Source organism: Bemisia tabaci, chromosome 8 (assembly GCF_918797505.1).
Source record: "Bemisia tabaci chromosome 8, PGI_BMITA_v3".
Taxonomy (NCBI): domain Eukaryota; kingdom Metazoa; phylum Arthropoda; class Insecta; order Hemiptera; family Aleyrodidae; genus Bemisia; species Bemisia tabaci.
The window spans coordinates 29,419,597-29,446,003 of NC_092800.1; the positions used below are offsets into that span (position 1 = coordinate 29,419,597).

At 39.6% G+C, this 26,407-nt stretch overlaps 1 protein-coding gene across 1 annotated transcript in view; it reads left to right on the forward strand.

Annotated features, from left to right (window-relative positions):
• The window catches only part of LOC109033940 (probable G-protein coupled receptor No18), a 126,036-nt gene extending 101,297 nt beyond the window's left edge, over positions 1-24,739 (forward strand). Inside the window, exons 7-8 of the mRNA XM_072303261.1 lie at positions 15,229-15,467; positions 22,899-24,739. Of these exons, the coding sequence (XP_072159362.1) occupies positions 15,229-15,467; positions 22,899-23,095 (436 nt within the window). The 3' untranslated portion in view covers positions 23,096-24,739. The remainder of the gene's footprint in view (positions 1-15,228; positions 15,468-22,898) is intronic.
• The last annotated feature ends 1,668 nt before the right edge of the window (positions 24,740-26,407 follow it).

Below are 26,407 nucleotides of genomic sequence, written 5' to 3' on the forward strand. Positions count from 1 at the left end.
TCACAGGCTTCATGGTGCGGCTATTATGAGTTTTCTTTCGTACTGTTTTTGAACGTTTTGCGGGGAACAATATACATATGTGAATGTATGAAAGAAATAAGGGCACAATTACAATTTAAGACTTTTTCACACACACTAAGCCCATCAAAATTAAACATTTTTCTCAGTTTTAGGGAGGTTTTTAGAATTGATCTCATAGAATACATCTACTAGTTTGTGACGTTATAATTGTAGCTCGGAGTTTTGTGTCAGCCTCCTGAACATAATTAGGAACCGACCCTCTAAAATTTTAACGTGAAGTGGGCATTTGTCACAATCAAATGCCGGGACGTACTTTTGCATAAAAAAAACCACAGCAGATAGATTATTTTGAATGAACCGTTCTATCAAAGCAATTAAATGAGTCTAGAATAAAATCATTTTAAAAGAGCGACCAAGTTCTGTTTAGGGTGTAAAACGGGCTTGGTTGCTTTTGTAAGTCAAAATCAAATTCATCGAGACGATCATGAAACTCTCAAAAGGTGCGCAGAGCACGGTTACTGTGCGCCGCAGAACTCAGTATGTGGTTTGGGTATTTTAACTTAAACTTCAAAAACCCCAGGACAGATATAATGTTCAGAGAAATAACAGCGTGGACTCTCCAGTATATTTTCATAGTTCCTAGAAAATTGACATAGGAAACGCGTGTCGTCATGAATTGCGGGCAGTCGATTTTCTCTGAAAGGTCCAACTTTTAGTTGAAATTCAGTAGAGAGATCAAAAGTAATTAAAAATTATATAATTACTCTTCAGAAACGTCCCTGTGTTTTGCGGACATAGAGAATGTTCACATTTTACCGCAATAGTGTCCGTCTCTGTATGATAACTCAACTTCCAGAGAAACTTCAATCCTTTGATGCCTACACAGACTCCTTTCCATTGAATCTGAGCCGACCAAAATGCAAAGTTGAACAAAAGGGTAGAGTCCATTTCGCACTTTCGAGGTGCATCCTAATATTAATTTTAGCATGTAATTTTCGTGTCCGATCGGAACTAAATGCCAGCATTGAATGCAAGTTCATACACTGACATGCAAAGGATAGCGTTCAAGAGTGCAAATGGAACAGAAGGACAAAAGGACAAAAAGAAAGGTGACGCCACCAGCGTCACGCTTATTTTGTTAACTAAAACCAATCATCAATTCATCACGTACGAAAGATTATCAGATCATATTCTCATTATTTAGAGTTTTCCTCAGACCTGCTGGGCCCACACGCTGGACACATGTTTGCTACGCTGCCGAGCTAAGGACAAACGCCATATGAACATTCGAATGGTGGTAGGCCTCTCCCGATGAATTTTGTATTTTTGAGCACAGTTGTGATTATTGTTTCTTGATATTTTCAGATATTTTCGATAAATTTGCGAATTGAAGTATCTGAAAAATTGGATAGGAAAATCTTCACAAGTTTCCTGGAATATCTGTGATTTTCCAAAGTAAATTTGGCAACACCTGAAATATTATACGACGTTTTTCCTTTCAGTATGCATACATACATATATACTGATCTTATTGTTGTTGTTTTTTTTTTCAATATTTTTTATTCCATTTTTGGTTGCCGTGTAGGCTGTAACTTGCGAGTGGTTAGCGCTCGCTGAACTATTACCAATGCTATTCAGGTCCGATTTTGGTGGCTCACGCCTGACTTTTCACGAGGTTGCTAATTTTCAACCATAAGATTTGGTGAATGCTACATTGTAATTTGAAAAAAATCTAACCAAAAATTACGGTTATAGGACATTCCGTCAACGATTTTTTGTTCGCGCACCTGTTTTTTCCAGTAATTTACGTCCCCGCGTTTTTTCGGCACGGGAGTTTTGGTACACGTGCCAGTTGAGACCCAAAGTTAATTGGCCCACATGTAAATACAAACGACAATTGCTCACAACGCTTTTGGATGAAAATGTAAAATGTTTTGGAAGAACGAGGGTTTGCTTGTTTTTTTTTTAATTTTTCTGTTTGGTCCAACGGAGAATAATATATAGTTGAGAGTTTTGGTAAAAATGGGGGAGCGTCAATTCCATGAGACAAAATTCACTAAAACTCTCTACACCCCTTTGGTGCGACAGGGCTTAATTATCTTTCAAGATTTTCCCACCTTGTTATACCTGAACCGGATGAACCTCTATATTTGCCTCATCTGAAGGCTCTTAGATTTTTCCAGTGTACGATGAGTATCTTGATTTATTTTGCGATCGGTTGATTTATTTAAGATCTGTACAGTTAAAGGATGCCTGTCATTCATAATATGTTCAATTTCGTATAATACTGTGCAACACCGCTGTTGTGAAATAGTTGCTTCAGGCGCCGCCGCACAGCGGGCGGGCGACCAGCGCGAAACGCGCATTTGCGCCTACAAATCTAAGTGGATACTTCAAGCATTGTGCAATGCGTGAAGTATTCACTTAGGTTTGTAGGCGCCAGTGAGGCTCTCGCGCTGGCAGCATGCCGCTCTGCTCTCTTAGGCTTTAATATTTACACACTCTGCATTGATTATTCTCATTTAAATTGATGGGAAAAAAATATGTATCAATTTATCAAAGGAGAATAATAATGTAATGTGTTTTTTCAATATTGGTGGTTCCGTGTCAAATTAATGATTTCCAAAGCCTTTTTAATTTTTTTTTTTACATTTTGTGCTTTTATTGTGCTGCAGCGAGGTGTATGCGCATTCAAATGCTCACAATTTTACGTATTTGACTCAAAAAGATCGATGTACCTACGAATGGGTTAAAACTAAAGATTGCGTGCTTCTCGGTTTTTTTTCCTCTTTTATTCATTTTTGCAGTTTCTGTCGGCACAACTGCGGCTTATTGAGATTAATGTTGCTTGGGAAAGGTTTTACAAATATTTGTCACGTTTTAAAAATATGAATGTTTTCAAAATGAATTAATAATTTCGTAAAGAAAAAATAAAAAAAGTACCTTTACATAAATAAGGTATATTGTACATTCAATATTTTAAGGATAGAAATAAAACCAAATATTCACCAATGACAATTTAAAAAGATGATTCAAAAGGAGAAAGTAATAACATTTCATTTAGAAAATGAGCAACCATAACAATACCTCCTTCTCTCTCAATTTCTCATTTCCATATTATCATAATACATAATTATTACATAATTATTATACATAATTATTTACATAATTTTACATACCGACTAAAATATAACGCTTGGACCAAGTCACCGTTGCTAATTTTACGTGTGGGCGTAAACTACTGGACAAAAAAGGTGCGCAGACAAAAAATCGTTGACAAAATGTCCTGAAACCAAAATTACTAACCGTTTAGGTTATTTTAGGTTCTACCTCCTATATTAATACCAAGTGTCGGTTAAGTTTATCTACTGTGCATGTGGTCACCTTCCGGCTATATTATCACAAGCGCCATTCGACGTTTCAAAATGTTCCGTTGCCATTTTATTCTGTTACATACAAATTGTTGGTTTAATTTGTTAGAAAATTTCCATGAATTTTATCGGCAGCACAAAGAAAATTCAGTGACATTTTCAGACTAGCTTCGTCGAACAATTTCTCTGTAAAAAAATAAAATTGTGGCGGAAATTTTTAAACGTCGCATGACGCTTGTGATACTTTGTCAGCTCAAGGGGACCCCAAACGGCAACGGTGGTTCACCCGAGGAGAGTGGGTTAAGGATCGCACGGAACATCAATAATGACGCAATTCTCTGTCAAAACAACCTGAGGAGCGAAAAATGGCCTCTTCGAGCCGGTGAAATATTCCCCGAATCAGGCTCTTGGGGATTTTAGGAATTTCCTTCCGTGAAAGCCACAAGGAATATCGATTTATCGCCCCTTCGGATGGGTATTTATTCATTGCCCGACTTTCCGCACCCCCCCCCCTCTTTCTCCCCCTTTCCCCCCGCCACAACCGCTGGTGCAGGAAACTCGAACAATGATCATTTTAACTTTGTTACCGTGCCGTGCCGACAACGAGAGCGTAAGAAGGGAAAGGCCGGTACTGCCGTGCTAAGGAAAAACGCCGTATGAACCTTCAGGCGTTGCCAAATTTCCTATAGTAAATCACGAATTTTCTGGAAAATTTGTGGCTATTTTTCCTCCAAGTTTTCAAATTATTTTGTGAGAAATTTCACCTGGAGTTCCTGAGAATTTCGAGAAAAAAAATTCATAACTTACTTCAGAAATAACTGTTTTCTGAGAGAAAATTTGGCAACTCTGGAATGTTCATACGGCGTTTTTTCTTAGCACGGCAGGGTACTCCTGGGCGTTTCGCAAAGTGTTAATGGTGATGGTGTCAACGAGGCGATTGACTGTTAGTGATGTCAACGACAGTTGGCACCGTTCCTGGGGAGCTTTCACACGTTTGGATGGAATTTAACGGATTGAAAACAAGACATAAGGCTTGTGTGGGCCTTAAGATACTTGTCACACAGTTAAGTGGTGTTGCAAGAAATTGTAGACGCTTATATCTTGTTTAGGATTCGATTCCAAGACACTTAGTTTTTTATTCGTTGCCCCTGTCAAATTTTGAAGCGAAAATATCGATGGTCAAAATGCGAAACCACGTATCTCCGTTTGTGACGTCGCAGACTTTCTGTTATAATTTATTTTTTTCCTTTCGAAAACCAGTCAACGCAATTCCTTGAAAACCTTGTATGATTTTGCTCTTCCGTAGGCAGAATACTCTGTTTGGATTTCAATTGCAATATTTTGGTTAATAATACAGAAATGTTAGCCGAAGATGCATATTTTACTTTTTATTTTATAAAGTATAGCTGATGCATTTCGGGACTTACCCCATCTTCAGCGCATTACACTTGGTGGACATGATTCAAATATCCAGCTACAATTTCAAGTTACATTTTTTAGAACAATGTTGATTTATAATAAATTCGGGTTCGTTTGAATAAAATCGGCCTGTTTCTCCTCGAAAAAGTAAAGTAGGAGCGGCAATTGGACGTATTTTTGCGTTGTATAGTGTCTCAATTCATGCTGAATTTGCGCTTCCCTAATGGTCCATTCTGAAGAAAGGCATGTGGGGGGAGGGGAGGGGGAGGCTGTAGCTTCGAAAATCTTTTCCATCTTTTGACCTAATAAATCGTCCCCTGAAATCCAACTGGTTAAACCTGAGACACCCTGTAGACCTTGTTAATGGGTACTTATCCGGTTCGAACAGCGGGATGCATCGAAACCCGCCCTGAAAACATGACCCCGGAGACCGTGCTGCGAGGGCAAAAGCGTTATACTTAGCGAGAAACCCGCGAGAGAGGAAACGACAAGGCGGAAGCCACGGCCGCGCACAGTGGAACAAACCTTTGAAAAAGGTCGGACATGAAAGTTAGGACTAAAACTGCACAGTTTTTATGTTAAATTCTTCAAAAAATGGATTTTAATGGGTGCTTTAAATAGAAAATTTTGCGAGGGAAACAGTTAAACCAGTCTAAAACCTCCACATTTTTAAGTAATATCGGAGAGGGTAAAGCTTCCACAGTTTCCAAATTTGTCTATGGTTGATCACCAAATAGGAGTGTCAGTTCTCCATAAACGGTGGCCACTTTTATCTTTTGCCCAAATTGTGCCTTCTAGATGCTGTGAAACAAAGACAACAATTAAAGCAACGATTATGTATATCGACGGTGTAAGTCGGCAATCGTAAAACTCGGTTTACGACATCGCAGACCTCCTGTCATACTTTATTTTTCATATGAAAAACTACTCAACGGCAATTCTTTAAAATTGCCGTGATTTTCCTTCTCTGCGCGAAGAGAATTCTTCATAAACTTCAAGGAATGATGCCAATTTGTTCTCCTTTTAAAAAACAACATAGAGGCGTAACTTTGCAGACATTGTAAACGAGATATGTGATTGCGGACTTTACGCCGCGCCGTTAATATAGTAACCATGTATGCATTTTATTCTGCGTTAGTTTAACAACTCGATTAATCAAATTTTAAGGTGATTCGATACACGCCATATTTCGTGTCAGAATGGCATGCGATATATCGCATCAATTGGTTCCATTTTTTCAGCTACTCGACATTTTTCTCCAAATTTGAGATTGCAATTATTCTGTTGTCAGGAGACTAAAGCCTTTACTTACCAATTTTAACAAATAAATTCAACGTAATAAAGGCGTCGTTTTTTTAGAGAGAAAATATCGCATTCGAGTGCAATTTCGATATCAGTATCGAATGCGATGTCTTCTCTTTAAAAAACCACGCCTTTATTACGATGAATTTCTTTGTTAAAATTGATAAGTGAGTGCTTCAGTCTCCTGACAACAGAATTGCGATCTCAAAATTGGAGAAAAATGACGAGTAGCTGAAAAAATTGAATCAATTGATGCGATATATCACATGCCGTTCTGACACAAAATATGGCGTCCATCGAATTACCCTTATTGTGCCCTGTAAATAGATAATGTAAAAACATTTGATACCTTGTAGTTATTTTCTTCAATAAAAGTTTAAAAAAAAAATCAAAAGTTTCCAAATCATGTTTGACCTCGCCCCCTTGTGCGGCGGAGGAAAAATTTGATTAATGACGTCGAGCGGGTGACTTTAATTTGAACTGCACCCCGAGTCGGAATGACAGCCGCACAGATTGCCCCGAGTTTTTCTAATTCAGCGGGTGAGGATCAGAGATTAATTATTTTCCCACGGGCTCGCGGATAAACTGATGCTAGTTCGAGTAAATTTTGATAAACGACTCGCCCGAGTAGTTTTAAAAGTCCCCCGAACGGAACGGAACGCACGATCGTCGCGGAACGTCAAACAGGCGACGGCGACAAACAACGTCAAGTTCGCGAACTCGTGAAAGTAGAACGTAACGGGTGAGTAACGGTACGGTTCGAGGATCTTCGGAGTTTTGGAATTGACTGAAGTGTGTCGCGACAATATCCTATATTGTGTTCGAAATAATCGAATTCACACACTGGGAAAAAAAAACACATTGGATCTAGAGTCCAGACTCTTAAAAACATCGACAAGAAAAAGTACTCTTGATTCAATCAGAATCTAGCTTAAATCAAGAACCAAGCCTCTTAATTTAAGCGGATTTCGTCTTGATTCAAACAAAAATCCGATTGAATCAAGAGTATTTTTTCTTGTCGATGTTTTCAAGAGTCTGGACTCTAGATCCAATGAGTTTCTTTTTTTCCAGTGCATAAACAGACACCCTCCAAGACACCCTGGCACACGCTCAAAACGTAAGAAAGAAATGAAAGATTGGAAATTACTGTGAAACACTTCATGAAATTTCACGAGGCTGTGAAATATTTCGTATTTTTCAGGAGTTAGAGTATGCAACCCCCACTCAAACATGCTAAAATAGAAGAAATTCACAAGTATCACGTTATGTTTCATAAGTTTCTAAAATTTCATGAAAAGTTTCACGTGAAATGCAATATTTTATTTTTCATGAAATTTTGCCACCCTGCACAAGCTTAACTGCTTTGTTGAGGAAGGACCGGGAAAGATCGAATGATTTTCAATTTCGTCACAACTTCGGTCCTTGCAGGAAAACGAATATCTTGGTCAAAAGTAGCTTTTTTCCATTTCACTTGATTTAAACTTATCAATTTGATTTGCAATACCGAAAAATTAAAAATTTGTTTGTTCAAAATATTTGTGTTTACAGTTTGATGTCGCTTTCAACTACGGCCACAAATTACATATGCCACTACCGTGGTTCGTTTAAAAGAGGGCAAGGATCTCGATAAAAAAGTTTAATGAGGAAATTCCAGAAGACAAACAAAAGTTGTTCAAAAGCTATTTACGTTTGGCAGAAACATTAGATTTCTTGTAAACTCTACAGCACTGCCAAATTGAATATTTTGGAAACAAGTAGAAAAAGTTATTTGATGCTACACACTGCGTGTGAGCAGACAGGGGCTGCGTTTCTGGACATACTCTTCATTAAATTATTGGAGACTGGGGCTGATTACTTCAATTTGAAAACATTTATATTTTTAAAACGTGACAAATATTTTTGAAACCTTTTCCAAGCGACATTAATCTCAATGAGCCGCAGTTGTCCCGACAGACATTGCAAAAATGAATAAAAGAGGGAAAAAAACCAAGGAGCACGCAATCTTTAGTTTTAACCCATTTGTACATCGATCGTTTAGAGTAAAATACGTCAAATTTTGACAATTTTGTTGCGCGTACACCTCGCTGCAGCACACAATGTAAAAGAAAAAATTAAAGTGCTTTGGAAATCATTAAAGGGTATCCCGGGATAAGCATGTCAAAATGCCCTTGTGAATGGATTTTTATTTTAACCATTTTAAGTCATCAAGGGGGTCCTAAAACTTAGGTTTTGGGGGTTTTCAGCCCCCCAACCCCCTCCGCCCCCCCTCAGACCCCCAAAAACCGCTTTTTTGGGCTATTTTTGACTATGCTAACGTCATTTCCTCATAACTTTCGTAATTTTCGATAGAATTGAACCAAAATTTGTCAGAATCTACATCAATTAGCTTAGTTTGTGTAGAAAAAAATTCATTATCATCGGATAATATTTTAGCCCCTAAAAAAATTCGTAAAATTTTTGAAAAAATCATTTTTTTCCTTTTTTCGCGGCTAGGTGGCGTATGGAAACATGCACACAAACAAAAATTGTCTCTTTTCTTAATTTATACATCCAATAAGATACAGGAAAAATTTCGTGTTGATCGGAGTGGTGCGCCATACTTAAAAACGCAATTTTCTAACCTCAAAACGGCCTAAATGCCACCATTAGCCTCCTTTGATGACTAGGCGTGGAGAAATGTAGAGAGAAATATCCGGTTTTATCGTCTCACCTCTTAAGTGATCCACTTAAGTACCTTGAGTCAAAATTTCGAGTCGATCAGAGTGGTGCGCAACACCCAAGCACGCAATTTTCTAACCTCAAAACGCCGAAATTGCCCATTTCGGCACCCATTATCACTCCGTGTGAAAAAATAAGAAGAGGTACATCCGATATTATTGTCCTACCTCATGAATTAGACACTTAAGTGCATTTAGTCAAAATTTCGAGTCGATCAGAGTGGTGCGCAACAACCGAACGCGCCGATTTCTAACCTCAAAACGCCCAAATTGCCCATTTCGGCACCCATTATCACTCCGTGTGAAAAAATAAGAAGAGATACATCCGATATTATTGTCCTACCTCATGAATTAGACACTTAAGTGCATTTAGTCAAAATTTCGTGTCGATCAGAGTGGTGCGCAACACCCAAGCACGCAATTTTCTAACCTCAAAACGGCCAAAATGCCTATTTCGGCACCCATTATCACTCCGTGTGAAAAAATAAGAAGAGATACATCCGATATTATAGTCCTACCTCATGAATTAGACACTTAAGTGCATTTAGTCAAAATTTCGTGTCGATCAGAGTGGTGCGCAACACCCAAGCACGCAATTTCTAACCTCAAAACGCCCAAATTGCCCATTTCGGCACCCATTATCACTCCGTGTGAAAAAATAAGAAGAGATACATCCGATATTATAGTCCTACCTCATGAATTAGACACTTAAGTGCATTTAGTCAAAATTTCGTGTCGATCAGAGTGGTGCGCAACACCCAAGCACGCAATTTTCTAACCTCAAAACGCCGAAATTGCCCATTTCGGCACCCATTATCACTCCGTGTGAAAAAATAAGAAGAGATACATCCGATATTATTGTCCTACCTCATGAATTAGACACTTAAGTGCATTTAGTCAAAATTTCGTGTCGATCAGAGTGGTGCGCAACACCCAAGCACGCAATTTTCTAACCTCAAAACGGCCAAAATGCCTATTTCGGCACCCATTATCACTCCGTGTAAAAAAAAGAGAGGTGGGTACATTCGATTTTATAGTCCTACCTCATGAATTAGACACTTGAATACCTAGAGTCAAAATTTCGTGTTGATCAGAGTGATGCGCAACACCCGAACACGCCGCTTTCTAACCTGAAACCTCCCAAAATTCCCATTTTGGCATTCATTATCACTGTATGTCAGCCAAGATCCCGCTTGAAAATTGCATGATGCACATTTCAAAGTTTATTATGGCACCCTGCCGCGTAGCAGACCCGGTCACTCAGGGAAACCTCTAAACTCCCAGGATATATATGACGGTAGGGAGGCTCGCTCATCCCCCACGAGGAAGCGTTTCCTCGTCCAAACTTCCATAATACGTAGCGGTGCAATGAGTACTGGCAAATTCAAGTCAATAAATTAACAAGAGGTTAGAAAGAATCCTAAAGTGAAAGGAAAACACTTTTTCAGTAAAGAAACTTTGTTATGAGTGAAAGAAACGGGTTTTTTTTTTTAAATATAATTAATATTTACAATTGTAGAGATGACAAAATTATTACTTAAGGTAAGACATGATATACAAATCGGAAAATAAACAAAAATCAGTGGCAAGAAATAAAGACGAGTGATCAATGGTTTTAAGTTGCTCCATTTTGCTGGTGTCAATCGCAATTTTGCGTTTGAATTTACAGGATAGATTTTTTTTAAGAAGCACGAGATAAATTTGACCTAATTTGGTGGGTATTTGGTATGATTTCTTCTTGGCAAAGAAGGTTCATTTTAACAGACTTTGTCAACAAACACTTGCTCATTACAATTTTTTTTGTTTACCTCTGAAACAATTTGTACGTATATTAGGTTAAAACAAAAACAAAAAACAAATTGAAGGTGTGGTTTCTTTTTTTTTTTTGAAGTGGGTCAGACTTCACGTGGTGTGTCTGGGGATTCATGAAGGGAATCCCTCTGGGCGAGCTGAAGGGTATACTGAGGCCAATGCTAGACCACGGTAAATACGACTATACATATAGTCGTATTTACCGTTTTATCTTAATTATATTTAAAAAAAAACCCGTTTCTTTCACTCATAACAAAGTTTCTTTACTAAAAAAGTGATTTCCTTTCACTTTAGGATTCTTTCTAACCTCTTGTTAATTTATTGACTTGAATTTGCCAGTACTCATTGCACCGCTACGTATTATGGAAGTTTGGAGGAGGGAACGCTTCTTCGTGGGGATGGGCGAGCCTCCTTACCGTCATATATATCCTGGGAGTTTAGAGGTTTCCCTGAGTGCTTGGGTGTTGCGCACCACTCTGATCGACACGAAATTTTGACTAAATGCGCTTAAGTGCCTAATTTATGAGGTAGGACAATAATATCGGATGTATCTCTTCTTATTTTTTCACACGGAGTGATAATGGGTGCCGAAATGGGCAATTTGGGCGTTTTGAGGTTAGAAATTGCGTGCTTGGGTGTTGCGCACCACTCTGATCGACACGAAATTTTGACTAAATGCACTTAAGTGTCTAATTCATGAGGTAGGACTATAATATCGTATGTATCTCTTCTTACTTTTTTACACGGAGTGTATTGGGTGCCGAAATAGGCATTTTGGCCGTTTTGAGGTTAGAAAATTGCGTGCTTGGGTGTTGCGCACAACTCTGATCGACACGAAATTTTGACTAAATGCACTTAAGTGTCTAATTCATGAGGTAGGACAATAATATCGGATGTATCCTCTTCTTATTTTTTCACACGGAGTGATAATGGGTGCCGAAATGGGCAATTTGGGCGTTTTGAGGTTAGAAATCGGCGCGTTCGGTTGTTGCGCACCACTCTGATCGACTCGAAATTTTGACTAAATGCACTTAAGTGTCTAATTCATGAGGTAGGACAATAATATCGGATGTACCTCTTCTTATTTTTTCACACGGAGTGATAATGGGTGCCGAAATGGGCAATTTCGGCGTTTTGAGGTTAGAAAATTGCGTGCTTGGGTGTTGCGCACCACTCTGATCGACTCGAAATTTTGACTCAAGGTACTTAAGTGGATCACTTAAGAGGTGAGACGATAAAACCGGATATTTCTCTCTACATTTCTCCACGCCTAGTCATCAAAGGAGGCTAATGGTGGCATTTAGGCCGTTTTGAGGTTAGAAAATTGCGTTTTTAAGTATGGCGCACCACTCCGATCAACACGAAATTTTTCCTGTATCTTATTGGATGTATAAATTAAGAAAAGAGACAATTTTTGTTTGTGTGCATGTTTCCATACGCCACCTAGCCGCGAAAAAAGGAAAAAAATGATTTTTTCAAAAATTTTACGAATTTTTTTAGGGGCTAAAATATTATCCGATGATAATGAATTTTTTTCTACACAAACTAAGCTAATTGATGTAGATTCTGACAAATTTTGGTTCAATTCTATCGAAAATTACGAAAGTTATGAGGAAATGACGTTAGCATAGTCAAAAATAGCCCAAAAAAGCGGTTTTTGGGGGTCTGAGGGGGGGCGGAGGGGGTTGGGGGGCTGAAACCCCCCAAAACCTAAGTTTTAGGACCCCCTTGATGACTTAAAATGGTTAAAATAAAAATCCATTCACAAGGGCATTTTGACATGCTTATCCCGGGATACCCTTTGACACGGAACCAACAATATTTAAAAAACACACATTATATTATTATTCTCCTTTGATAAATTGATACATATTTTTTTCCCATTAATTTAAATGAGAATAATCAATGCAAAATGTGCAAACATTTCAAAATCATGAGTTAAAAAACGCTGACTATGCGAGTATAAATATTAAAGCCTGACAGAGCGGAGCGGCGTGCTGCCAGCGCAAGAGGTTCACTGGCGCCTACAAACCTAAGTGGATACTTCACGCATTGCACAATGCTTGAAGTATCCACTTAGGTTTGTAGGCGCCAAAGCGCGTTTCGCGCTGGCCGCCCGCCCGCCATGCGGCGACGCCTGAAGCGACTATTTCACAACAGAGGTGTTGCACAGTATTATACGAAATTGGACGTATTAAGAATGACAGGCATCCTTTAAAAGTACAGATCTTTCCTCGCAAAATAAATCAAGGTACTTATCGTACACAGGAAAAATCTAAGAGCCTTTATTTGAGGCAAATACAGAGGTTCATCCGGTTCAGGTCGTTCAGGTATAACAAGGTGGGAATTTCTTGAAAGATAATCAAGTCCTGTTACACCAAAGAGGTGTAGAGAGTTTTAGTGAATTTTGTCTCATGGAATTGACACACCCCCATTTTACCAAAACTCTTAACTATATATTATTCTCCGATGGACCAAACAGACAAAATAAAAAAACAAGCAAATCCGCATGCATTCTTCCAAGACATTTTACATTTTCATCCAAAAACGTCGTGAGCAATTGTCGTTTGTATTTACATGTGGGTCAATTAACTTTGGGTGTCAACTGGCACGTGGACCAAAACTCCCGTGCCGAAAAAACGCGTGGACGTAAATTACTGGAAAAAACAGGTGCACGGACAAAAAATCGTTGACGGAATGTCCTATAACCTCATGATGCGGGCATTGAAATTTAAGGTGACTATACGCAATGAAGTCATAAGGTTGCAGTGATCTATTTTGAGGTGCAATTTAATAGCAAATTGACGGTGTATGTCAGCAATCACATAACTCGGTTTGCGACGTCGCGTCGCAGTCTTCCTGTTATTCTGCATTTTTTCTATGGGAAACTACTCAACGGCAAATCTTTAAAACTGCCGTAATTTTACCTCTCTAAGCGAAGAAAATTCTGCAAAAACTCTAAGGAATGATGTAAATTCGTTCTCCTTCAAAGAATAAACATGGAGGTGGAGATTCTCAGAGGCCGCAAACGAGATATGTGATTGCGGACTCACGCCGAAATTTTGCAATATCAAAGGAAAAAAGGAAATGTAGGAGCACCCGAATATTTGAAGGACGTTTCTGTGGAGCAAAATCATGAATATAAAAACTACTATTGTATAACCAGGGGCATGCGCTTGTGAAGTTTTGAGTCAACCTGTTAACATTACACAGGGAAACCATTTTTTCCATCAAAAGTAGGGATGTAGCGCTCACCTTATTCCCTTACCTCGGATTACTCGAGTGAGATTATTAAAGATGAAAAAGTTCAAGCAGTTCCGGATAGGGATGCGCGGATGCATTTTTGAGGTGCCCCTTTAGAATCCCATCATTTAAAGTTGTCGCGACCCTGAGCACGCTCGAGTGAAATTCTTCTAAACTCTCCTGACCAAGAGCTTATGCGGAGAATCCACGCAAGTTGTTAAAAAGAAGTTTGCTGGACGGAAAGGGTTACACTTCAAAGACTGCGGAAAATAGAAAGTGTGAAAAAGTTGCTTTACATAGTTATGCAGGGCGAAAAACTTCGATAATTCATCAATAGTTATTAACTTGCGTGATTTCGCTCTTCCATCTACTAACCTCCTTTTAGAGAGTTAGCTAGTCTTAACAATTCGCATTAGGAAACTTTCGGCATTGCACTCACAAAAAATGCAATCCTGTTTTGAACGCCTGAATGCAACTTGTCCTGCTCAAATACCGTATGTTACGTAAACAAAGAAATTAAGACGGAACTGATATCTTTACGAACTTTGCGGTGGTACAATAATGTAGGGACCGGTGTTGCTGCGAGCGAGGATATTTATTTCGCCTTCATTGTTGTGATTATGCAACATGGACAATCCTCGAGCACGAATCGTTGCCTCAATCTTCATTTCTAGCTTTGAGTTTTTCAATAGGCATACAACTTTAACCCTCTTCTCCCCGTTCGATTTTGATGAGGAAATGCATTGTAATTTTCAATGTTTCTTACCATACCTCTCTCCTTTTACCCCCTTCATTTCCCTCTTATCCCGTCTCTCCACACTGAGAAAAAAATCTCGGTGTATTTACTAAGAAAAGGGTAAAATTACCAGGAATTCAGGGTTCTATTGGATCCTAGTTTTTTCTTGGTAAAATTACCATTTATGGAATTGGTAATTTTACCGAGAAATCTCGGTAAAATTATTGACTTTCTCGGTAATTTTACTGGGCCCCGGTAAAAACGCCAATATTTTTTATCGACTATGGTAGAATTACCGAGATAAAATGGCAAAGTTACCGGGAATTGATTACCAATAAAAGTGGTATTTTTACCTGAGAAAAACAGTAAAAAGGTTTTTAGTTAAGCTTACCAGTCTGTCTTGGTAAAATTACCAATAATTGGTAAAAAAAGTGAGATGGTAAATGTACCAACGGACCTTGGTAAAAACGCCGAGAATTTTTTTCCAGTGCAGCTATCTTCCATTTTTTCTCAGTCACTTCCGGGCTCATTTTTTCATGCTGGTTGTGGATCTCAAGTGCTTTCGATTTACGGCGAGTGAATAAATCCGTCGATTTTTTTGTTTCAGCACGCATGATAGGCCGGCGACGGAGAACTCTCTGCCAACTTCGTGTCGGAACCAATTTTTGGAGAACAGCACGCGAGTGTCCTCGTTCAAGCGGGAGAGCAAGACGGCCCAAACCTTGAGCGTGGTCGTGGGTGGCTTCATCGCATGCTGGCTCCCCTTCTTCATCGTGTACCTTATCAACCCTTTTTTACCCAAGGGCTCCATCCCGCCGGTTCTCATGGCCTGCCTCACGTGGCTCGGTGAGTTAGCGCTTTCGGTTAAGTAGCTAGTTAGTTTCATTCAATACTATTCATTCTTTTCATTCCATGCCACAGTTTGAACAGGTTTTTTTTTTCTACTTTTTCATCTCAATGGAATACTGCACGGAGTTGGAACATAAACGCTTACGATTTTTTTTTCAGGGAACTACAATTTCTGCCTAATCCGTAAAAACACATATGTACTCATGGAAACTAATCGTATGGGAGGGGGGCGGTATGTATTTTTGCCCCATTTTGCTTTTCAATGGAATACTGCACGGAGTTGGAACATAAACGCTTCGATTGGACTACAATTTCTTTACAATTTTTTTCAGGGAACTACAATGTCTGTCTAATCCGTAAAAACACACACATATATGTAGGAAAGGGAAACTAATCGTATGGGGAGGGGGGATGTATTCTCCCCCATTTTTCTTTTCAATGGGATACTGCACGGAGTTGGATCATCATCGTCTCAATTGGACTACAATTTCTTTACAATTTTTTTCAGGGAACTACAATTTCTGGCTAATTCGTAAAAACACGTATATTTTATTTTTTACCTGCAGGACGTGTAATCATAGAAAAATTCACAAAAATGAAATTTGTAACCTGTCATTGAATAAAATTACACGTGGCAAACTGAACTAATTCTGTACCGAAAAACACGTGACTTCTTAGTACAGCAGCATTATTGTAATCACTGATTAAGAATTTAAGAGCTTTTTTCACACACTGAAAAAAATTGGTAGATTTTACCATATTCTGACACAGTGATACGAGTATTGTAATAAAAATCAGACTTTATGGTAGCATTTACCATAATATGGCATTTACCGTATTAGAGTTCTGGTGATTACTACCATAATTCTGCTTATTTTCGGTTGATAGTATCACTGTGTAAAAAACTAAGAAGACTCATAATTATTGTTAAACAAGTTTTATAGTGATTCTTTGAGTTCACTGTCACCGCAATTTTAAAATTAAATTCACACGTTTCATACTAGTTCTATTAGACTGTCAAATCACAATAAATAAAGATGCGAAAACTGAAAAGGATTCTGATCCATCAAAAGTTCATAATAAATTATTTCATACTGATTTTCATAACGACACCATATTACTGCCCTCCATTTGCTCTCTGAGTATCAATGAAAAGCATTAACATGCATCAAAAGAACAAAAAGTAATAAATGTTTCATCCAGTATACAACAGGATCAAAGAGATTATTAGGGATTCAGGATACGCGAAAGTTTTTGGCAAAAAATAACGTCTTGGAAGCTTAGCTTTTACTCGTCTGTATTACATCGGTTCTTTACGATGTAAGTGGTTACCAACCAATTTCTCATAAATGTCCGTAGAGCTTTCAACCGTGAAAGCACATAAGAAGACGAGATTAACAAGAGTATGAAGCTTCAAAAGGAAGCAGCAACAGCCAAGTAATTGAAACGGGAGATAAGGGAATTTTCGGAAGTAGAGCTTGGAATATAAGTCAAAAACTACGGCATTAAATGCCGTAAGATGCGATGCTCATAAGCTGAGGCTTTTGAAATGGAAAACGGGAGATAAAACGAGGGAAACAGTGTCTGCGTGCGGGTAGTGATAAAATTAATCACTCCCAGACGGCCGATACCATCGCCAATAAGTTGAGCCGCACCGCTCGTGATAAATCGCCTTCATTTCGCCGGGATGCAACGCAGTACTCGGGAGTACGAATAGTTATCGCGTGAGATAGCTCATTGAATTTGAAGGGGCTTCTGGCTGTTACCGCGGCTCAGAGCGGCAAGAATGAAGACTGTTTTCTCAAAGCATGGAGGCGTAGAGGCGTGGCGTGAATTGCGATGTATCGATTTTTATGCCATTTAAGCCTATGGTAAAGAATCGATTATTAAGGTGTTTGCTGCGAACGCCCTGTTTATCGATCCTTTTCCATAGGTTTAAATGGCATAAAAATCGATATATCGCAAATCACGCAACGCCATTGGAGGCGTTCTCTCTGCACCGCATGACCCAATGACCCTCCCTGAAATTGAGCATCGCTCTTTGTCAATGAGTCGGTGTAGATAAGGAATGAATAAGTTGTAGCATTACATCACACGTGCTTTCTTTGAAACTTTATCCAAAAACAATGCGCGTACACAAAAGTTTGCATAACATCGTTGGGAAGTTTAACGTGCCTCCATTAAATGAACGGTCTTAAAATGCAGATTAGAGGGTGACATTTTCCGGGGGTCAATTTGATATAATAACGGAGGCTCATGTTCATGTCTTGTCTGAAAGTTGATTTCTTAACTTTCTGTGATGCCGAATTTTACGCGCCTAAAAGAGGCAACATGGAGGTAGTACTTTTATTCATACTCTCTCAAAAATAATGTGACGGAGTTTCTTTGCCCCTCTTCTTTTTTTTATTTTTTCCTCCGGGCGTAAAGAGAACATCTTCGACCATTGTATGATGATCAAATGATTTTGAAATCGTCCAATTGAGCCCGATGAGGCGAATGTTTTTTTAGCAATTTTAGGCAGAAGTGATTAAAATTTGCAATTATCAACGGTGAATTACTAAGATTTTAGCTAGCATGAGACGTCTGCTTGCAACGATAATAATTATGCATCTGGTAGATACATAAACAAACACGTAACACACTCCTCAGCGCTGGCCACTGGATTCTCTGAAAATCCATATCTGAGAAATCCAGTCAGGGATCAGCCATAGTCATGCATTTTCACTGAAGATAAATTGGGTTACATTTTGCAATAAGGAACCACCATCTCTAGCTCTTTCATAAAATCACATATCTGCATTGGGAAACCAATGGCATGTATGTTGTTTCTACAATGGGCCAGAAATAGTGGTTCCTTACTGCAAAATGTAATTCAATTAATAAAGCTTCGACCATTTTAACGAGACTTATAATCAATTTACTCATGACCCTGGTGGGATCTATTTCCCCCCATTGCAAGCAGATTTTCGTGACAGTTCTGCGAACTTTTTTAGCACTAAGTTTATCGTCTTTACAGTTTTCTGAAATATCTGTTTCAATTTCGCAGTTAGATTGGCTCAAATGCGCGTTTCGCTCGCATAATGATACAAATGGTACACACGTTCGAACTTGGCTCACCGTCAGCTTTGCAACCCCCTTCCCTTCATCTAAACACAATAGCTCCGCGGTCCCTCTAATATGACTCGTAACCGCAAAAAATCGCGCTTTATAAGAGTGAGGAGATCAATTCTGTATGCCAAATTGCGAAACCTTTACCAATCTCTTATTCGCCCGAGGGCAAATAATTTTCGATAAATTCCACGGGGTAAACATTGGGGGCCGTCCATAAATTAAAAACCCATTTTTTTCAATTGTTCGACCCCTCCCTCCCTCACCCTATGCAACCGTCATTTGTTGTTAGACCTGCTCCCTAAAAATTACGTCATCCTTAGCGTAGCTCCCCTTTCCCCAATTTTTTGGGGGGAAAAACGCAGAAAATCGAAAAAATCAGTAGATATACAATGTACAGCGACCACAACATGGTTGATTCTTTTTAATTGAGTATTCAATAAATGTTGTGTTCTTTTAAAAAAAAAAGTAATTAAGGCCACAGTATATTGAACAATGAAATAACGCAAACTTTATCGATTTGAAAAAAAATTGGAATTATTTATAGAAGAAAAAAAAATCCCCCTCAAATTTCAAGCGAACATTTTCAGCCTTTTTGCTTTCAAGAAAGCTTATGTCATCCTTGACTTCCCCCCCTCCCTCCCCGTCTCCTACAGTCATCCACCTCTAGACCCCCCTTCCCCCCCACGCCATCACCCTACTTGGGTGATGTAGTTGCTGGACGGCCCCTTTGGAGGCAGATTTCTTGGATCAACATTTTATCTGAATTGAATTCTGAAAACGAGATTGTTTCAATTTTCATGTTACACCACATTGGAAGCAGTGAACCTTCATTTTTTCATCGCAAAGCTCAAAGGAAAAAGGCGGAGGGAAGTCCATTTCAAAAAAAAAACAATCCTACAAGACCTGTTCAAAATACATTTTCTCTTATATAACTGTCTGAATTATCGAAAATTACCTCTTCCTCGAGAAACCTTGGGAGACTACCTCGTTCTCTGTTCGTGAACTTTTGTGATCTCCTTGTTTATCCCGGAAAAGTTGGTTTCTTGGACTTTCCGCCTTCTTATAAGAAGTAAATTCAAACGAGGTAATATCAGATTTATGAGGAGGGTTTGAAACATTGCAATACGGATACGTAGTTATACATAATGTCACAGTCAATATCCTGTCACACGCACTATAGTCTTTAGTGGTGAGAAAGGGGTAGTGGAAGGGGAGGGGGGGGGGGTAATACGCAAACCGCCTCGCCTCACTGCAGGGTCCATATTCCCGATGGGCGGTTGCAACTGTTTGATATATCCCGCTGTTAAAAACACAGGCGAGTCGAGAAGGTGCTTTGTCGTGGGAGTGAGTGGCGCCTCAGAGCCTTGGGCTACCACTCAAGAGGGCACTAGCGCTGTCGTGTTAAGTAAAAACGCCGTATAAACACTCGAATGTTGCCGAATTTACTCTTAAAAAATATACTTATTCGTAAGGAAATTTATGAGAATTTTTCATTGCCTTTTTTAGACACTTTACATTAAATGGAGAATTTGCACGCAAATTTTTTATTGCTTCATCTGAGAGTGCTGAAAGAGCCGATTTCGCTGTATTTTTTTCAATTTTTCTCTGGTATGGGAAATGGTATAAAAATAGATTTTAAAGTAAACAAATGCACCGTCTACTGACGTCATCTAGCGGCACTTCCTATTCAAACACATGCATTTTAGCAGATTAGATCATTTTGTCACATCTCCTCCTATAATTCAATTTATGACCAAAGGGTATCCTTATGTTCAGTTCACTCGATGGTTTCCACTAAAATGCAAAATTCATTAAATTTTAGACACTTGCAAATTCTCAATTACGAAAGAGGCTCCTTGAAAATTTGAAAGAAAAATACTTAGAAATTTTCTCGAAAATCTGTGATTTGTCGAAGGAAGTTTGGCAACGTCTGAAAGCTCATACGACGTTTTTTCTTAGCGCCGCGACGCCGGAGGACAGGCTGCATCGGACAGGTCTCACCATCCGCGGCTTGACACAGGAATGCTGCAGATAAACTACTCCCACGTAGCGCTGGCTTTTCTTGCCCCTATTTTCATCCCTTATAAGTGGTGTTGCGTGGAAAGTTTCACGCGGGAGGAACGATCTTATGAAGAGCGTGAGAGGTATCCGGTTCTTGTTACAGCTTATGTTATGGAGAGCGTTTTAAGAGTTCTCGAAATGCCCTCGAAAGTATGCAATTACCACCTGTGCTTAACATCAGAGGATACTTCGTCCCTTCCCCCACGAAAGAACGTAACTATATTTCAATGTTGCAACATTTACCCTCACGGAAAAAAAGCAAAATGCTGATTCAACAATTAAATTTTTAAACAATATGTCCGACATGTTTCAAATGTACATTTTTCAATGGTGAAAAGCTAATTTAACCATGGCGGTGGTTACATAAACATTTATTTATTGTAAAATCTACATTGAAACATGACGGACACTTTTTTAACTACAAAATTGTTAAATCAGCAATATCATTTTTTCAATTTTTCCAGATTGCAGTTAAACACGAGAATCTTGGGCATTACCAACTGAAATTTTCCCTGATTTCCTCTCTGATCTCAAGCAAAAATCAGAGAAATTTTGAACTAAATTGCAGAGGTGTACATTCTTGTGGGAAATTGAATTCTTTATGCCAATTTGGCAAGCCTGTAATGGAGTTACGTTCCTCCGTCTGGGAAACAACGGTGAATCGATTCAATCCTCTCTCACAGCATAAGTCAAATTGGCCCCGGAGATTGGCATTGGCGATTGGCTGATTACCCAAGTTGGGCTCTCGTAAAATTATAATTATTCGTTTTACTGTGCATTTTTCCGAGGGCCAAAGTTATCTGTGTACAAATACATTATAGATTTGGAGGCTACGCCACTTAGCCTCAACTTTAGATATTATAAATAAGCATGTGAAGAAAAAAATGGATCAGTTGGATTTTACGTACATAACTTTTTAGCTTTTTAAACAACAATACGAGTAAACAGACATTTTAAAATCATGAATTGAAAAACGATGATTTCGCAAGTTCGAATAGTAAAGTCAAACACAATGCTGCCAGCGCAGAACGCGTACTGGCGCCTACAAGACTGCTTGAAATACTTCACGCATTGCGCATACGCATCGTGATGTAACGTGCAATGCGTGAAGTATCCTCCGTGATTTACGCGCAATGTGTGAAGTATTCAAGCAGTCTTGTAGGCGCCAGTACGCGTTTTGCTCTGGCAGCACTGTGTTTGGCTCTACTATTCGCACTTGCGAAATCATCGTTCTTGAACCACGTATCTCCGTTTTCGGTGTTAAGGAATTCTTGCAATACTTTAATTTTTCCTTGGCAAGTTGGATAACGTATAGTTTCTTAAAAATTACCTTATTTTTCTTCTCTGTCAGCAGAATATTCTGTATATTTCAATCTGGAGAGTTGGCTTATTTTTCCTCGAAAAATTAAAATAGGATCGGAAATTTTGAAATACCGCAGTGAAGATACGTGGTGTCGCAATTTGGCATCTCAGGCTGTTTTATTTTCAAGATACATATGTGAGGACTTATCCGTAACAATAGCGGATGTGAAAAATTACCTTTTCGAAACACGCTTAAAAAACTGTTTTGTTCTCACAAAAATTTAATATGTTTGGCTCTGGCATAATGTACAGATCTCGAAGATCACATCTCAAGTATTTCCTCAAAATTTTCTCGCTGCCAAAACAGTTTTTTGAATGTGTTTCGAGAAGGTAATTTTTCACATCCGCCATTATTACAGATAAGTCCTCATATAGTCATTTTCAGCAAAGCAAACTGGCCAAGCCGCTAGTTCTGACTCTGTGCAATGTTCCATTCGAATCCCCGCACTTGAACCAGAGACAAGAGACCCTCCACTATAGTATCTTGGCCATTGTGGAAGCTTTTAATTTCGGGACTTCAGCACTCTACTGTTGACTTACCTACATGGTTGATGTTGAACAACTTGTTGGCAGTTTTGTTTTACAAACAAGCCGAAAATGGCCGACGTTTGGGAAACTTATTGTTTGGCTCATGACGTCATTCGAGGCTCATCATCAACCATGTTGTAGGTAAGTCAACAGCCGAAACCAGGGTGATGACTGTTGCTCCCTAATAATTGTCCATAAGGAATTGTTGAAACCCCGAAAGTAAAAGCTTCCACCTGTCGCTAGGAGGCCAGTGGAGGGTCTCTTGTCTCTGTGGCCAGCCGACTAGTTCTGACTCTGTGCAATGTTCCATTCGAATCCCCGCACTCGAACCCACCCCTCAAGAACCCGGAATCCGCTCTGTTGCAGGTTGGATAAACTCGGCGATCAACCCGTTCATCTACGCCTTCTACAGCCCGGACTTCCGGCTGGCCTTCTGGCGGCTGACGCTGCGGCACTGCACGGCCAAGAGCCAGCGGAACAAGATGTTCCTGAACCAGGCGACGCGGCAGAGCGTCTACCTCCGCTCCTCGGCCGCGGCGACGCCGTGCCGCCACGGCTCATGACACTGGGCCTCGGGCCGGAGCACCCGCTCGGCCAACCCGCCCTTCAGCCCCCAGCCCGGTCCCGGACCAGGACCCACCCTCAACGAGAACCAAGTATAGCCTCCGGGTAAACCTCACGGCCGGTCCGTCGTGGGGTCTCTCGGCTCGGAGAGCGACGACGTCGAGCTGTCCGGAGTCCCACTCTGAAGTGCCAGATACACTAGAGTCCCTTCATACCCAGAGTAACGACAACTCTCTTTTGGTTGGGCTGAAAGTGGCCTAGAAAAAAATCAATTCTGATTGGTTCTCACTCATGGAGTCATAAACGAGTGCACCAAGATGGCGGTGACTCGAATGTGAACAAAAATAATGAAAATATTACCTAATTGTGGTTTATCAAGAGTAAATGGTTACTTCCATCGGTCCAAAATGAAAATAAATTAAGAAATTATTCACAAACCAATCTCATTTTCTTTTTAATTGATCAATTTGTTGATGTTGTTTTTGTGTGACAGACACAGCAGGATTCCTGATCCTTATCCCTCAATATCGTTCGTTTGGGTGCACTCGTTTGTGGCTCCATGACCAGCCAAGACCGGCTGCCAGTCAGCTGATAATCGAGTTGTCTTAACTCTGGGTATAAAGGGACTCTAAGATACACCTGCGAGCTAGACGCGCGTCTTGAGCGGCGAGTAGGCCTTCGGCTTGTTTGGCTATCTTCGTAGCTAATCGGGTTGCAACTCGCCGCCCGTAACTGGAGTACCTTTATAGGGAGAATATGGACACCTCGAAAATTTGGAGGTTAGGTTTGATCGGGTCATGCAGCTCTTGGGGCCCAATAGGGTAGTCAGTCTATGAACTCTAATGGAGATGTTGCGTATGTGAGAAATTTGCGATTTGACTGTTGATTCTTATGTAAAAGTTTGCGAGAAACACGATGGTGCCACTGGTTTTCTCTGAAATCAACTCCCAAGCCCAAAAAAAGCTCTCAAGTTGAGGCCAAAATAGAGGGGATATCCCACGCTATCCTGAGAGCCCACCCACCTATACATCAAAGACGAACTCTTCATACAAAGATAGGGAGAAAATACATTGACAGAGGCTACTTTATTTGGGGACTCTAAAACTGAAAACACGGCATCCCTTCCCATCTAATGTATTTGCTCCCTATCTTTTCATGGAGAGTTCGTCTTTGATGTATAGGTGGGCTCTCAGGATAGCGTGGGATATCCCCTCTATTTTGGCCTCAACTTGAGAGCTTTTTTTGAGCTTGGGAGTTGATTTCAGAGAAAACCAGTGGCACCATCGTGTTTCTCGCGAACTTTTACATAAGAATCAACAGTCAAATTCCAAATTCCTCACACATGCAACATCTCCATTGACAAGTGGTATCAATTTAAACTGCGAGAGTAGGTACGCTGGTCAAAAATCATAAAAGCACGTTTAAAACTTGGATTTTGCATGAATTTTCTCAGTTTCAAAGTCTTCATCCTTAAAACGCTTGTTTACAATGCGCTGTCGGCCATATCGATCAATCTTTCAAATGCATAGCACCCACTACCGCTGCTAGCGGCAGCGGCACTTGTCTAGGGATTTTCGTTTAACTCACTGTCGCCCTTTTGGCCTCTAAGATTTACGTAAATAAGAGTTGTCCATACTCTACCTATAAAGTATTACCCGTATCTCGTTATCGTATCCTATCGTATCTCGCTCAAAGTAGGATCGGAACCTACTTTTCGCGTCTAGCAAGCAGGTGGAACTGGCATTTAAGAGGGATGGTAACTCGGGTTAGAGTGACTTTATGGGGAGAGTCTGGACAGATGCGGAACTCCGAAAATCCATCAGGCCTTCATTCATGTCTCTACGAGTGAAGGTATGGCCAGAAAGGCCTCAAAAGACGATCAGATTCCGAGCCAGTTCCGATCAAAGTAGGCAGCAAAACCTAAATCGGCAGCCAACGTATGGTTTTAAATTACCGGTTGCTCTTTATATATATGTAACTTCAAAATTAAGTTGATGCAAGTTTTAAAACTCATTTTCTACAGTATTTTTGCATGTTTCAAGGATATCAAGAGATAAATATTGTCATATGGTGTCTAGAAAATTCAAACGTTACGAACAGCAACCATTTTCTAAGTCTCTGACCTGAATGTGAAAGCTTGCAACGTCTGTTTAAGATATTTTGTGTGAGGAAAGTTTGCTGCCCTCTTGGTTCTTGAGACCGCCATGAATAGTTCTGTCAATGCTTTCTCTTTTCAGATAATACTCTATTCCGCATTATCTGCGACGATGCCGTCAAGATATCTAAGTTTGGAGACACTTAAAGCAAAAGAAGTCTGCCTGCATCGGGAGTTTTGAGGAAATCATATTTTATGTGGAATTTTATAGGTCTACCTATATGTTTATGCTGGCCTGCAGCACAAAATAATTTGTGGTAGTCGCAGAAAGTAATCCTCGCTAAAGCACTCAAGGCGCCATAGTTATGGGTTTTAAACTTGACTGCACATAAACTTCTTTTGCGTATAGCAATCTTCAAAAGAAGCAGTTTAATTGGACGTATTTCTGTCAAACGGAACTATGTGCATTAAGACATGAACCCTGAGACCCATATGAATATATAGGTAACAGGGCTCACGTCATAATGCACATAGTTCCGTTTGACAGAAATACGTCCAATTCAAGTCTATCTACATGGAGGAAACACTCTATCTGCTTCGGGCTGAGTCAGACGTTTTTACCGCTATTTCCTCGGTTAGTTCTTAGAGGGAAAAGGCCTGACCCAACTTCCAATTCCAATCTTAAAATCCAATATAAATTCTTTTTAAATTTGTTTCCAAAATAGACGGACTTCTTTTGCTTACATGCATTCAACTTAAGTTAGATTGACTTAAAACCATATTCAATGTCGTTTTGCACCTTTTTTAGGTAATCCAAAATGATTTTCATCGTGTGTAAGCAAGCTTAATTGTGCGGCCTCAAACATCCTGTTTCATAGAAGGGACACTTATTACAACATTCTGCTAATATTCAACAGTATTGCTGTAGAAATATATCCTTGAGATAAAATAGCATAAGCAACCGCTACAAAAAGTATGCAAATATTGAAAAAAATTCTATAATTTTTACGAAATTCAAGGTTGGCACGGACCTACCTTAAAATGTAGAAATCTGCTGAATTTTTCCTCCAGCACTCCTTCTTTGCTGAAGGAACAAATCATCGAAACTCCTTACAAAAGTCTATTTTTAGAGCTATACCGTTGAATTTTACGAAATTGTGTTAAAATTGTGCATTGTACCAGCCGCTGTATTTTACCTAGGCCTCGTTTAACATAC